The sequence below is a fragment of the Myxocyprinus asiaticus genome, chromosome 23 (genome assembly GCF_019703515.2).
Source record: "Myxocyprinus asiaticus isolate MX2 ecotype Aquarium Trade chromosome 23, UBuf_Myxa_2, whole genome shotgun sequence".
In the NCBI taxonomy this organism is placed as follows: domain Eukaryota; kingdom Metazoa; phylum Chordata; class Actinopteri; order Cypriniformes; family Catostomidae; genus Myxocyprinus; species Myxocyprinus asiaticus.
In genome coordinates, this window is record NC_059366.1 from 45,957,501 (window position 1) to 45,974,081 (window position 16,581).

The 16,581-nt window shown below is 37.9% G+C and overlaps 1 protein-coding gene across 1 annotated transcript in view; it reads right to left on the reverse strand.

Annotated features, from left to right (window-relative positions):
* The window catches only part of LOC127414358 (adhesion G protein-coupled receptor A3-like), a 152,210-nt gene that overhangs the window by 99,779 nt on the left and 35,850 nt on the right, over nt 1–16,581 (reverse strand). Inside the window, exon 7 of the mRNA XM_051652331.1 lies at nt 13,809–14,022. Coding sequence (XP_051508291.1) covers nt 13,809–14,022 — 214 coding nt within the window. The remainder of the gene's footprint in view (nt 1–13,808; nt 14,023–16,581) is intronic.

Here is a 16,581-nt window from a genome sequence, read left to right on the forward strand (position 1 = left end):
ATATCCATCACCGTCAGCTACACTATTCATAAAGTCTAATTGAAAAATAAAAACACAACTAGAAAACTTTTTTTTTTTTTTTATTAACATATGTATTGATTTTTTCAAAGCAAACAAAACAAACAAATCATATATACAATAAATCAACATAAACTCCCACTACTACCCCTCCCCAATCAAGAACACCACCCGACCCCAAACGAACATCCCAGTGGTCTTACCTACCTACATACACACTTATACAGAGAATAAAATAATAATAATAATAATAATGAATAAATAAAAAAAAAAAAAAATATATATATATATATATATATATATATATATATATATATATATATATATACACACCCATACACATATATATGTATATACGCATACACACATACATTCTCATACACATATATACATACACATATAATAAACATACAACTCTAAACTATATTCCTCTCTCCACAGACCTACTCTGAGAGCCCCCCCAAAAACATCAAATATTTACCCCATTTCCCATTAAAAGAATCCCATATCCCCAGCCTTCTACATATTACCTCTTCGAAGACTGCCACCCTTCCCATCTCCTCACACCACTCCCGAATTGAGGGTGCTCCCACAATAAAACAATCTGCCTGGTGAGGACCCAATGTTTTATGTATTTATTGCCTACGTTGATGACCACCCCATCACCCAAGACACAGAGTCTGGGGCAAAATGAAATCCGAATGCCCAACATGTCACATACAAAACTCTGTACCTTCAACCAAAATTCCTGAATCTCAGCACACCACCAAAAAACATGGGCCATGTCTCCATCCTCTACCTGGCAACGCCAGCAGGTGGGTGTGTCTTTAAGACCAAGCCTATACAGTCTAGAGGCGGTCCAATAGAATCTATGTAGAATCTTGAATTGTATAAGTTGCACCCTTGCGTCTCTAGATGCAGTCTTGAAATTATTTAGAATCCTAGCCCACACTCCCTCCTCCAATACCAAATTAAAATCTTTCTCCCATACTCTTAATAGAGGTTAAAGCTCCATCCCCATACTCTGAACTAGCAGGGAGTAATACACTGATGCCTCATGACCTTTTCCAAAAGCAGTAATCACCTCTCCCAAAGTATCTGCCGCTTTAGGGGGGTGTATGATACTAAACTAATATAGTATTAACAATTTGCATTAACAAACATAATCAAGTAAAAATGAACTTCATGTGCAAATATTTTTTAAATAATTCAGAAATAACAAATCTGTAGGTTTATAAATGTTTTATTTGGCTACTGCCATTAATGTCTCAACACATAGCAAGTCCTCGGTAATCCTCTGCAAACTTTGAGAGTTTGTGGGACCGGTGTCCTGAAACATATGCTACCTATCAGGATGTGCTACCATCACCATATTCACATAGTTTTGGGATTGGTGTAGGGTTAGGGCTTAATACAGCCTCACACCATATCTCACTATCATACAAAATGTAGCAATGTATGTGCCATCCAAACAAGAGTAGAGCAAGCAGAGACTCTCACACACAAACACACGCATTCTGACCTACATTCACACAACAGAGCTCTATTGTCCACACTTGCCTCCAGAATGCTTCATTAGTGGCATTTACACTCTTGTGCAGATATTTCTCAATCTGAAGATAGCAATCGAGTTAATCTGGAAGTCTTCCTCAATATATCTAGAAACACATAGCATGACACTAGTTCTTCCCACTACAGAGACCCTCTTAAAGTTCCCTACAGACACAGAGACAGCACTGCTGAAGAGGTGCATAAACATGAAATATTGATGAAAGACTGAATACTAAAAAAGGACACAAACACTCTCGCAAATACTTATTCTCTTTTGGTCGCTCAGAGTCCCTGGTGACTGATAACACTCAGGATGTTTACATGATTTCAGTCGGACTAAAAAAATCTTCTTTTTAAAAAGTCATATAATGCAATTGTTGCTTGGCTTCGTCCAGCATGTATACATAATGATCGAACCACAATCGGCTTCATCGTTGTGCATATGCTCTAAAAACACGGTATTTAACTGTTCCTGAGCTGACAACCTTCCTTCAAATACTTGCATTGTGTAATGCTTACTTGGACAGACAAATGAAAATTGTAGATGGACTATGCAAAAACTGGCTGTAGCTCGATTATAACTGGGCAGGTACGTACTGAGTGAGTCTGAGGATGAATGTGAACAATATAAAACTGAGAGCTGCACAATGATTTTTTTTAACCAGATTAATGCAGATCTTATTTTACAAGAGAGTAAAACTGGCAAATAGAAAAAAGAAGCTTCTCATATACACTCAAACTGTGGCAGGGGCGGGGCCAGAAGGGTGGCATGGTGTGGCCACCCTAAAAATGAGCTTTGCCACCCCAATTGCCACCCAAAGTCTGACCGCTCGCATCCTGGAGATGGTGCACAATGGCTTAACCTGTCCATGTCGTGCATGATACATAACAATGTTCCGGCACTCACTCTGACGTGTTATATACATTTTTCACTTTTCACCCGTAATTGTTGTGCTGATAGTATAATTTTAAAAACTACACATGCAAAATAGAGGCATTTTCACTAGTGGTCCCAGACGTTTGGACCCCACTGTATGTCTACAAATAATTAGCAAAAAAGCAAACAAGTTCTGGGCCATGAATATAACTGTAACTGTCTCATGTTTTCATTAACTTCTGGTATTATGTCCATGTGACGAGGAGGAGGGCGTGGCCGGGCCAAGTGGGTGCATGCCTGGCACTGAGTTGGCCAAACAGTGGGAGAAGGATAAAGGGGAACCGGAAATGGCAGTTCGAGAGAGAGAGAGAGAGAGAGAGAGAGAGAGAGAGAGAGAGACGCACACAGCCAATGTGTGCGTATCTGTGTGTTTTATATTATGTTTAAGTTCCTTTGAGTCATTAAAGTTTAAGTTGATTGCTCAGCCGGTTCCCGCCTCCTTTCCCATCCATGAACCATGTAACAGTCCATTTGTTCTCATTCAAATTGACTGTCTGTCCTCTTACCTGAGTGACAGAGACACAAACCCTCATCAGACAATCTGAGACATAATGAGAGAATTAAACTCCAGTTGCCATGGCTACCACATCACATCACCCAAGGGCCAATCAGCCCAGAGACAGCAAATCATGAAAACGAGAGATAAAATAAAATAAAGAGAAAACAGCTAAAACCAGTCTAAGAAGGTTTGCTTGCCTAATCATGTTTTTGTTTGTTTTGGGGTTTTTTTGGGGTGGGGGTTAGAATTTAGCATATTTTAGATATGCACCACGGCAAGGGCATGCTTTTTTAGATATGGTACCATGGCCCAGCAAGCACAAAACGTTTTTACAACATTTCACAATGTTGCATTTGGGTTGCAGTTAGGTAATGTTGCATAACAACGTCCTAGAAATGACACCTAAATAAATTAACCCAAATAAAACGTTTTAAAAATGTTGTGAAAATAGCAACCTGGTATGTTTTCATTAAGTAGCCACAAAACGTAAATATAACATATAATCTTAGTCTTGAACCTTTGACTTTTCAAATACTTATGTGCTTCAAATAAAAGTTTGTAATGTTGTAATTCACCTCGTAGCTGGTTGGTTTGGTTCATGGCGCACAACTCTTTTTTGAAATCCATATAAAAAAATAAAAAAAAGAATGTAAAAAACATTTCCGGAACCAAGATGACTGAAGTTGTACTGTTGTGCTCTATGACAACATTCCAAACCTGACAAAAGTCCAAACGTTTAACTTGCGAAGGGCCTGACTGCAATATAGATTCAAATCATACAATTACCGTTGTGGACAGAAATATCCGTGTAGCTTTATAAGACATATATCATGTACATTGACAGTTTAATATAGTTTTAGTGTAGGCCTATATTTTTACTGTAATTCAGTGTCCTGTGGGAGCTACACACACAAACACTCTCCATCTCTGTCAACACACACATTTACAACGTGGAGGCTGCAGTACTTTGTGTCTGATTAGAGGGGGATTGGGGGGGGGGTTGCAGTATTTTGGTTGGCCGATTAACTTGGACGAACTTGTCTGCAGTGAAACCGGGGCAGTTCCTGCCTCTCTCTTTCTCTCTCGCTCTGTTCCAAAACATAGGTAGTTACCAGTGTCAATTGCTTTAAGACTATACGTGAAGCATTTTATAAGAATGCGACAATGACAAGTTTAATATATGTTCAGATAATATGTATAAATTACATATTACACTTTGTGAATTTCAATATTTCAGCTGCAGGTAACACTTTATAATAACTTTCATTAATAAATCATTAACAAACATTAACATATCATTAGTTAATGTACATTAAATTAGTTAGAAATATGAGATAATGCACCTATTAATGTTAACTAACGAATGTACTGTAACTAACGGATCATTAGTTAATGTAAATTCAAATACTTACAAGTGTTATTAAGCCTTCATTTCTATATGGCCTTGCACTTTTTGACATCTACAAATGTTTTCTTTACAAATGTTATATAATGATTTATGAATTAACAGATGATTTGCTAATGTACACTTGAATGCTTACAACTTTTTCAGAAATGATTCATAAATGAGCTCATGCACTTTTATTTTTACATGTACAAATGTTTTCAGAAATTATTTGTATTATTCACCACATCAAGCACTATTCATGTCTGCAAATTATTCATTAACCTTGTGCAACCCCTTGTGCACATGTGTGGATGTTGTATTTTGGCTTCGCTATATGCAATGCATACTTTAAATAAATTAAAACTAAATACTATTCAAAAAACTCTACAGTGTCATGTAAGGTTTAAACTTCTGGCGCACCACGTCACGTGATACAACAGCATGACAATTTACGTGAAGTGCTACTATTGGTGCAGCCCCAAAAAGTGCCTCTAGTAAGAAACCTTTTATTTGGTTTGGTTGTAAAGAGTAGCATCTCTAGTTTCGTTTGATTTATGAACATTTACAATGGATGAATAGTTTCAACTTTTGTTTGGCTAGTGCCAAAATATGATGATGCTGGACATTACTTTTAATCAGAAAATCAGCTGTAATGTCTATTACGTCTCAAAAACTTGAATAACCAACACTACTGGACACATAAAAATAAATAAATAAATAAAATAAAAATTGCTATAGCTTGGTATTACTTGTATAAAACTTAGTCCCGCTGTCTACATTTTTAGGAAAAGTATTTTTTATTATTTTTCATTATTAGGTGCTACAAGTTACAAATCAAAAAGGGAAATGGAAAATGCACACAGCAGTCACGCTGGGGTCTCAGGAGGTTAATGTCCAGCTAATTAGTAACCAAGGTCTAAAAAAAGCCACACCTTTGCTGTTTGTTTGTTGTGGTATTTATGCATACTTTTACTATTTACACATCTTTACAACTAATTTATTACTTATTTATTCATATTTTGGCACTAGCCAAACAAAAGTTGAAACTATTCATCCATTGTAAATGTTCATAAAGGTGCATTTATATGATCATTTAGTACCTTTCTGGGCATATGAAAGTACCTTTAAGGATTGGAAGTTTAATAACATTCGTAAGAATTTGAATTTACATAATTCTTTACATAATGCTTAACAGATCATTAGTTAAAGTTAGTTAAATTCATTAGTAAACATTACCAATCACATTACTGTATCTCATATATCTAAATATTTAAATATACATTAACTAACAGTTTGTTAAGCATTATTTAATGTTTGTTAATGATTTATTAATGAAATTTAATTGTTACCCAACTTCATGAGTCTCTATTTGCATTGGACCTGATTGCATATTGTACAGTGGGCTTTAAATCAATGTATTTTTTTTGTCCCGCCTTTGAAGCCTGGCTTGTCTATGTTATGATTGGTTGAGCTCTCAAATGGGCAGGACTTTTTAAACAAAAAGCCAATAATCAAAATGGTGATGTATGTTAACATAAGCTTTCACAATCGTATTTTTTGCCTATTTTGTTGCAAAAACAATTATGAGCTTGGTTAAATATTTTCTTTAAGGAAGTTCACTGGTTGGATACTAGTTAGGGCAGCTTTTGGGAGCAAAATTGCAGATATCAACAACATGTTTCCCCACTTTTGAAAAGCTCCAGCTGCCACCGGTAGTTCCTTTCAAAGGCAGCAGCCTGACTGTAACAACAAATGTAACAAATTGTAACAACATACTGTAAGTGTCTGATTTGGAACACTCTCCCTTACCTGCAAATGATACATGTGATGCTGCTTTAAAATTTGGCCACAACAAGGTATCTTAAAAAGCAGCATAATGTTGATGCCTACATGGGAACACCTATGATCCCTCAAAACATCCATAAATATGCATCTCACAAGGTTCAGAACTGAACTTCTCTCTCTCCATTTCTTTCTCCAGAGGAATCTCCTCACGGCCAACAGCAACATGAGCATGTAGGTTCCAATCGTAACCCTGAGCAGCTCAGTTTGTATATACAAGGGGGAGAGTGACGATTAATTAGGGGCTCTAATCAGAACGAGAATGTCACGAAATCCATAAAATTACAGCAGGAATGACTCCTGGAGGGAGGGACGGAAAAACGGAAGGGAGAAATGTTGATGCACAACAGCGAAAGACGATGACCAAGACCCAACATGGCAGAATTGCAATGTTTGTTTAAAGCCATTAAATCATACTTTATACGACAGCAGCTGACACTATGAACTGTATCTCAGTGATAGTCTGGGTCGGGGAAAAAAATGCATATTGAATGTCACCACTTGCTAAAGTTATACAAAATTCACCCCAAAATAAACATGCTGATTTTTATGATCAGTGTCTCCCTAAAAACATTTTCAAGAAAGAAAAAAATACTCTAATAACACTTCTAAAATGGCCTGCTCAGCTCTAGTCCTGAGATTATGAGTCAAATCCGAGAGGGAACTGATTCAGAACAGAACGAGTCCGGACTACACAGCGGATGATTCATTTGATGGCTGAATGAGTCATTGTCTCCACTGCATACTAATAATCACACACTGTAAAGTGCACTGACGAAGGGAAATTAGAGCTCATGAGTTGAGGACACTGCATGTGTGAAGCACAAACTGTGTAACAGCGTTCCATCCTCTTCGACAAACTGTGAGCGAGGCTTGTTGACACTGGGAAACATATTTCTGTCGACACTTCATCAGTATGCTCAGACGGCACTGCGTGGTGAATGCTAGTTAAAATAATTAACTGTCACATGGTTTACTTTCACACAAACAGACTCACGCGCCTCTTAACCATGTGTGTGTGTGTGTGTGTGTGTGTGTGTGTATTCATTTGTGGTTCTAGACAGGAAATAGGGAAAGAGGAACAGTTGTCTGTGGAGTGCTTTAGAGTCAACATGTAAGGCATTATGACTCCAATAATCATACGGCATGTTTATCTACACACACTATACCTAATGAATGCTTAATTGACTATTCAGTAAAGTACAACACATCAGTCCTGAGTTTTATATTCCAAATAAATAACAAATCATACCATGGAATTCCCATGCATTAAAGAAATGTACCATATGGAAAAATCATGGCATTATTTAAAGTATGTTATGGTAATACCACAGTAGTTCTTTATGGTTTCCTGTTTCCTGTTCCTTTTGCTGCTAGTGCTTGTGTTTGTAGCCTGCTAGCCTGCTTAGCATTGCTTATCTTTCTATTTTCAGCGTTTAATCTTTAATCTCTCCCATTTCTTCGAGCGCATTATTTTTTCCACTTTTATACTTTTTAGCACGATACAACTACATGCATTTTACCACGCACACCCGCCTTTCTTCTTTTATCACAATTAAACTGCGTGCTTTACCACACACATTTTTTACATAGATCATTGCATCGATCTCAAACCACTGGTGATCAGGAACCACCACAACAATTACGTGAGGGATTCACATAGATCTCAAACCCCCGCTGATGAAAAACCACCACCACAACAACAACCAACAATTGCGGTATGTCATGGCATAACCTCACTTTATCGCTACTTGCACCACATGTCACATTTATATGTGATAAATGTAAATAATTAGTCAAGCTGACGGAGAAGATAAATGAGTTAGAGACATGCATCCGAACACTAGTGGAGGTCAGTGAGAAAGAAAAGCCGGTAGATACCATTTCAGATGCGGGTAGTACAGTGAGCAACACACACATTTTGGTTATGGCTGTACAGCCCCTGCAGCAGGGCATTTGGGTTACGTCTTGGCAGCATACTCGTAGGGCAAAGCGACACCACTCTCCCATTCCTGTTAAGATTTCCAATCCACTCTCCCCACTCGGTGATGCACCCTCTGAGAATCATGTTGAAAGCGCCCTTGTTATTGGTGACTCTATTGTAAGGAACATGGAAATAGAGACTCCAACCACTATTGTTAAATGCATTTCGGGTACCAGAGCATCAGATCAAATTTACAAGTGCTGGCTTATGCTAAACGTAGATTTTCTAAGATTGTTAATCATGTCGGCACTAACGATGTGCGGCTTCACCAGTCGGGGATCACTAAAGATAATGTTAAAGAGGTACGTGAACTTGCAAAAACAATGTCAGACACTGTAATATGCTCTGGCCCTCTCCCCGCCCATTGTGGTGATGAGGTTTACAGTAGATTAGTGTCACTGAATGGCTGGATGTCTGAGTGGTGTCTGGAGAATAGCATAGGATTCATAGACAGTTGGAAGAGTTTTTGGGGAAGGCCTGACCTGCTAAAGAGGGACGGACTCCATCCCTCCAGGGATTGTGCCACTTTGCTCTCAAGTAATATGGCTCATAGTCTTAATAGTAATAGTATTTGACTAATTGGGGCCCAGGTTGGGAAGCAGACAAACTGGCTAATCCGAACGTCTGCTAGCTGCCTTGAGACATCACACAGGTCACATCAACTACAACACATAGAGAATGAATCACCTATATATCATATAGAGACTGTGTCTGTTCCCCGAACTACCAAACACAAAACCCTCAAAAATTTGATTGATGTCTGTAAGGGGGTTCGAGGGAAAGGAGGAGGTGAGAACCAGCTTGACAACTTAAATAATAATTTAATAAACAATTTAACCAAAAACACACCACCATAAACACACACAGTACAGCTGCCTGTAATTCTCTCTCTCTCTCGAACTGTCGTCCCCGACCGCCTTTATCCCTCGTGCGCCCCATCAGGCTGATTGGGGACCGGGCGTGCGTCATTCCAGCCCGGCCCCGCCCTCCTCAGCTCTACAATGTCAAACTTGAAAATAACAAAAAAACTGAAGATAAACATCATATAAAGTTAGGGCTACTAAACATTAGATCGCTTTCATCCAAATCACTAATTGTAAATGAAATTATTACAGATCATAGTTTGGATTAGCTCTGTTTGACTGCTTCACTTATAATCTTCCAGACTTGTCTCAAATACTCAGTATGCCAAAAAGTTCAGAAGAACTTGATGTTGTCACAGAAAATATGGATACAGTCTTCTCTAGCACTCTAGATAGTGTCGCCACCCTTCGATTAAAGAAAGTTAAAGAGAAAAATCCTGCACTATGGTACAATGATCACACTTATGCTCTCAAGAGAGTAGCGTGGAAGTGGAAGAATACAAAATTAGAGGTATTTCGCAGTGCATGGAAGGATAATGTCTCTAACTACAGACGGGCTCTAAAAACTGCCAAGTCTGCATATCTGAGCAAACTCATAGAAAATAACCACAACAATCCTAGATGTTTATTCAATACTGTGGCTAAATTGGTTTGGAATAAAACTTCGATTGAACCAGATATTCCATCGCAGCATAGTAGTAAAGACTTTATGAATTTCTTTACTGATAAAATCTAAATCATCATAAACAAAATTGGAATTACGCATCCGTCTGCCACAGCACCCCAGAAGACTAAAATTGTTCCCTATGAGCAACTTCAATCCTTCACTGTTATAGGTCAGGAAGAGCTAACAAAAATGAACAAAACATCAAAATCAACAACATGTATATTAGATCCAATACTGAATAAACTCCTAAAAGAGGTGTTTCCTGTCATTTCAGAACCTCTTCTTAATATTGTTAACTCCTCATGTCCAAAGAAACTTTAAACTGGCAGTTATCAAACCGCTTATCAAAAAACCACAGCTTTATCCAGGAGAATTGGCTAATTATAGACCAATTTCCAATCTTCCATTTATGTTGAAAATACTAGAAAATGTAGTGTCCTCCCAACTATGTTCATTTTTTACAGAGAAATAGTATATATGAAGAATTTATGTCAGGATTTAGGCCTCATCATAGTACAGAGACTGCACTTATCAGAGTTAAAAATGACTTGCTCTTATCATCTGATTGTGGCTGCATTTCACTTCTAGTGCTTCTAGATTTTAGTGTGTCCTTCAACACCATATATAATGACATTCTCTTGGATAGGCTTGAGAATTATGTTGGCATTTGTGGACAGCATTAGCTTGGTTTACCTATGTCACTGACAGCTACCACTTTGTCTGTGTAAATGAGGAACTGTCAGATCAAATTAAAGTTAAGTATGGAGTGCCACAGGGATCAGGTTTAGGGCATCTGCTTTTCTCCTTATATATGCTCCCCCTGGGAGACATTATCAGGAGCCATGAACTTTATATTTCTTCAAAACCAAACAAAATTTCACAATTTTGCAAATTAACAGAGTGTATAAATTATATCAAAGAGTATATGGCTACAAATTTCCTACTCAATTCCATTAAAACAGAAGTACTAATTATTGGAACAAAAACCTCAAAAAATAAGATGCTAAAATATAAATGTCAAATGTTTGTAGAACTGAATTCTTCCACCTCAGAAATATTGTTAAGTTACAACACATGCTATCTGTTTCTGATGTTGAAACACTAATTCATGCATTCATGACCTCAAGACTAGATTTTTGTAATGCATTATGAGGTGGATGTCCTGCAGGTTTAATTAATAAACTTCAGTTAGTTCAAAATGTAGCAGCAAGAGTGCTGACTAGAACCAAGAAATACAGTATGATCACATCAGCCCCATTGCATCGCCGTTACTTTGGCTACCTAACTATAATCCATTGCGCTTACTACGATCGCAAAACTCTGGCCTGTTAACAATACAGAGAATATCAAAATCCACAAAAGGAGGGAGATAATTTACATATTTGGGTCCTAAACTATGGAATAGTCTTCCTAGCAGTGTTCAGAACTCAGACACACGCTCTCAGTTTAAGTCTAGATTAAAGACTTATTTATTCAGCCAGGAATACACCTAATATATCCCTCAATTCATAGTTATGCTGCTTTAGTTAGATCTGCCAGAACCGAAAACACTTCTCCTATTCTTTAACCCTGCTTTAAAGTAAATGGCAACTACGCTAATTTTATTCTATTTCTTTCCCTGTCTAAACCTCGGGATTATATACGGTCATGCCTGATGTCTGACTCCCACTGTGTTGCTGAGTGATGATGACCAACTGCAGCATGTGCCAGCCAGACTTCACTTCAGTCTACTTAGACAGACTTCAAAGAGGATGAATTGATGCAAACTTAAAGATATGGGATTCTTCATGAGCCACTGTCTGAAGCATGGGCTCAGGATGGAGTTCACCAAAATTATCTGCCATAAGCTTCAAGCCAGACTGTGATGCTCCTCACTGAATGATACCTATATCAACTTGATCAGAGGGACAACACTCTCTTAAAAAATGTAACTACATAAAAAATTGATTAACCACTAACAAAAGATGCCAAAATCAAAGGACAATGCATCTACGTGTATTTCCTCAGTTAACTCGGGATGACTTCAAGGACTTTAACACTAAAACTTATGGTTCATACAAAATCATTTTGTTTAATCATTGACCCACAACACTTACTTAGTTTACTAATTTTAACCACTAATAGTTCTAAACATAAATAACTAATATTGGCATTATATTAGTTAGCATAATTTCAAGTACAGCTGCTTTGAAACAACACCTGTTGTGAAAAGCGCTATACAAATAAATTTGACTTGACTTTATGTGCACGTATGATCTGAGAGCGCTCACAGAGTCTTGGCAAAGCAGATACACTTCAAACTTCTGTGAAAATGATGCATTGGTGTGGTAATAATGTAAACACCGCTATTTCTGTCTAAAGCTAATTTAAAAAGTGAGACAAAAGCAGATTTGTACCAAAATGTCATTATAAATTGTTGTACATTTCTGTTTTCTTTAAGGATATCAACCTAGTTGTCAAACCTATCAAACCCAAATTAACTATTTGTCTACCTGACTGATAAACAAGCAGCATGCCAATCAAATGAACAAAAGTCTGATTATGTTGACGAAGGAATGAAACATAGAATCTAAAATCCTGAATATCTTCAATAAATATTGGGAAAAAGAAATTGAAAGTTTGGAGTTGTTCCCTGTGTCCCCTGTGGTAGATTGAAGCTCTTTTTCGAGTTAGAGGCAGAAGTTGAAGTAAAATCCCAGATAACTCTACATTAATCCCATAATATATATAGTACTTATTAGTATTTGATACTAAAAATATATTTTTTTAAGTACTTTAAAGGACTTTTAAACACAAAACAATGATATCATGATACTGTTTATATCAAAGTACCATATTATCTTCTGATATCATCCCTGTGCCATAGTACCACTTCAGTACATTAAGAGTTATTATGCAGGAAATTGATGTAGATGAATAGGTCCGGTGGTCTATGGCGTGCTCAAGAGTCAACACGTGATGAATAGTCATCCCAATTATCATGCAGCATTAAGTTTCTTTAAGCATGCTAAACCTGCCGATCGCTTACACAGCTATTGAAGCGCACTTGCCAAACGTTGCTCAGAGCTACTGGAACTCTGCCAACACAATTCAGTTATGAATTATGAATCAGTATATGTGTGTGTGTGGCCCAAACAAAGGAAACTGTACCGTTTTTATCTGTCTGTCTGTCCGTCCGTCTGTCTGTCTGTAAGTCTATCTTTATCCGTCCATCTTCCATCCATCCATCCATCAATGCATCCATCCATCTATCTATATCCGTCCGTCCGTCCATCTGTCTGTCTATCTTTGTCTGTCCGTCCGTCCGTCTGTCTGTCTATCTATCTTTATCTGCCTGTCTGTCCATCCATCCACTCCGTCCGACCCTTCTGTCTGTCTGTATCTATCTATCTATCTATCTATCTATCTATCTTTATTCGTCCGTCTGTCTGTCTATCTGTCTGTCCATCCATCCATCATCCATCCATCCACTCCGTCTGTCTGCCTGTCTGTCTGTCTGTCTATCTTTGTCTGTCCGTCCGTCCATCCGTCCGTCTGTCTCTCTATCTATCTATCTATCCATCTATCTATCTATATCTGCCCATCTGTCCATCCATCCACTCCGTCCATCCATCTGTCCATCTGTCTATCTGTCTGTCTGTCTGTCTATCTATCTATCTATCTATATCTGCCCATCTGTCCATCCATCCACTCCATCCATCCATCCACTCTGTCCGTCCATCTGTCCGTCCATCTGTCTGTCTGTCTGTCTGTCTGTCTGTCTGTCTGTCTGTCTATCTATCTGTCTTTATTCGTCTATTCACTGACAGTCTGATGCATATTGCATATAAAACTGAAAAGCAATTACAAACACAGGTAATAAACAACTGAATGCCTAAATTAATACAAAAAAAAAGAAAGAAAAAGTGAGTCAGGTGCACAGTCTTGCCAAAGTTTACCCGGTCAGTGGCATCAAATCTTTATGATTTGTAATTGGTCACTTTTCATGTCAGTTAGATGGTTTCCCTACATCCTTTTCTCTCTCACACATGCTCTTATTATCTTCTCATAGTCGTTTCACCTGGTAATGAGGCAACAGTCATGAATGATGCTGTCTTCGACATACACTCCTCTCTCCTCCAGCGTGTGTACGGGACGCTGCTCGTGAATCCAGGTCAGTTTAATAGACGGGTCGAGGTAAGAGGTCGTGCACTGAAGGGGCAGACGGTCACCGCGGAACACCAGCTGTCTCTGAGTCGGGATAAGCTGCAGGACGGGGAGCTCCAGAGGACCATCTACAATACAGAGCCAATACACACAATTCACAAGAAAATTATGTGAGGATAAAAATGAGACGAGACATAGATGTAGGATATAGAAATAGAAATACTGTATATAATATACAGTATTGCAAGATATAAACAATGGACTTACATTATTTATTTATTTATTTTTTTAAATCTAGAAAGAATTGATGTAAATAATCTACTCATAGTATGTTGTGGATTTCCAGGCTGCACAATGAACTTTACTAACGGGTTAATCGCATTACTCCAACACATCCTATATATGTGTCATTAATCAGCTATAACATAAACATAAACATCATATAACAACTTACATCTGCACAGACAATGATGCCAATGAACTGGTGGACGTGAACTGAGCTTTGTGCTAGTCAGAATGCGTAACTTGCTTTGTGAATACGTCGTTTCCTTAAAAGCGTGTCACACGTAACGTAAAACTGTCTAAACGTGAGGAATTCACAACAAATTCATTACACGCTATTATTTCAGGCACTCAGGTTTTCACCAGGGATTCTCATGCACATATTAAACAAACTAATCTGTACATTCACTGTACATTTTACAAAATATTTGAATATTAGGTTAAAATGGTCTTTTGCAGTTTGATATTTGTATTTTGCACATTAATGTCAATGAAAATGTAATTGCTGTCGACTAAAATTGCATGCCACTTTAGTCAGACTCATAGACTAAGATGAATGAATTTGACATGATGAAATATTGACTAAAATTATACAAAAGAAAAGAACATAAAGAACAAAAAGAAAAAGAAAAACAGCATTTTCTAAAGTATACTTTTCTGTTCCACAGAAGAAAGAATGTCACACAGGTTTGGAACAACATGAGGGTGAGTAAAATATGATTTTCTCTCATTTTTAAAAGGAATAATGATTTTCATTTTTGAGTGAACTATCCATTAAAGACCTTATATTTAAGGACTACAAGTATTGGGGGCCTGGGTATCTCAGTGAGTATTGACGCTGACTATCACACCTGGGGTCGTGAGTTTGAATCCAGGGTGTGCTGAGTGACTCCAGCCAGGTCTCCTAAGTAACCAAATTGGCCCGGTTGCTAGGGAGGATAGAGTCACATGGGGTAACCTCCTCATGGTCGTGATTAGTGGTTCTCGCTCTCAATGGGACGTGTGGTAAGTTGTGTGTGGATCGTGGAGAGTAGCATGAGCCTCCACATGCTGTGAGTCTCTGCGGTGTCATGCACAACGAGTCACGTGATAAGATGCACGGATTGACAGTCTCAGAAGCGGAGGATTGCTCCTGGATTGAGATAAGTAACCGCGCCACCACGAGGACCTACTAAGTAGTGGGAATTGGGCAAAAAAGGTAAAAACAATTTTTTGAAAAACATGAAGGACCTACAGTATACACTTTCCTTATACATTCATAAAAAGCTAAAATCTTGATGTTGATCAAAAAGTCAATGGACATGTTAAAGCATCAACTTGATCTCCGATTTACTGATTAAAGCCGAATGGGATTCTTCTGCGCCTCAGGCAATACACGTCCTGTGGGTTTTTCCCAGACACAGACGGTGCATCTGACGGGACCCATTACAGCATCTCCTCAGACACGCTCTGAAGCAGCTGCCCGCACGTTCTCATCTTCAGATCTGATCAGATTAACCAACAGTGCTGCTCCGCTCTCGTGGTAATGATCTCTTCACAACTAACTATAATGACTGCTGCTGTTTACTCGACTCGACTTCACACCCCACCACCTCTCGTGAAACTCAGTAACCCACAAGACTCAATGCTGACTCACTGTCCAAGACACTCAACGAGATTAAAATAGTTAATCTGAAGTCTGAAACATAGAATAGATTGTGTTTTTCTTCAAATATCTTTTGTTGTGGTGTAATGCTGTATAACAAAGTCTGCTTCATTTCAAGAAAAATGAAAAGTGACTAGAAAGTTCATAATGAGCATATCTGTCAAGCTCCAAAAAAGGATAAAATTGATGTATAAAATAAATATTGTACCACAAAATGAGTCCCTTTAAATCTTCTGAAATCGTATGAACAGACCCAAACTATTGCTAAAAGTTGTTATGCTCTGATTAAAAAACAATAACAGCAGGCAAGTTTGGAACGACATGAGGGTGAGTAAATGATGACAGAATTTTCATTTTTGCGTGAACTATTTAACCTTTAACCAAACCAGTCTGTTTATCTGACCTGAGACACAAGCTGGAGGACAGAAGCATGTTTATTTAAAATCTCAGTAGAATTAGCAGATATTACTGTGCTTTTTTTTGTCTTTCTGTGGCTTAAATCTTGTCCTCTGTGTAAATATTGTGAAACTAAAGGTCGTGCCCCTTTTATTGCCATCTTGCAACACACATACAAAGTGTCTTCAGGACAAATAAACATTTGGGATCTTTATGCAGCAGTCAGCATTTCTCTGCATTCTCTACATGTCTCAAGGAAACAGGCTTTGTCAATATAAGGGTGTTTGACTTCGGACATTTTTAGACCGCTAGAAAGTAAAGTCTTGTTATAAAAAAAGCATTTCACAATCTCACTAGTTTATTT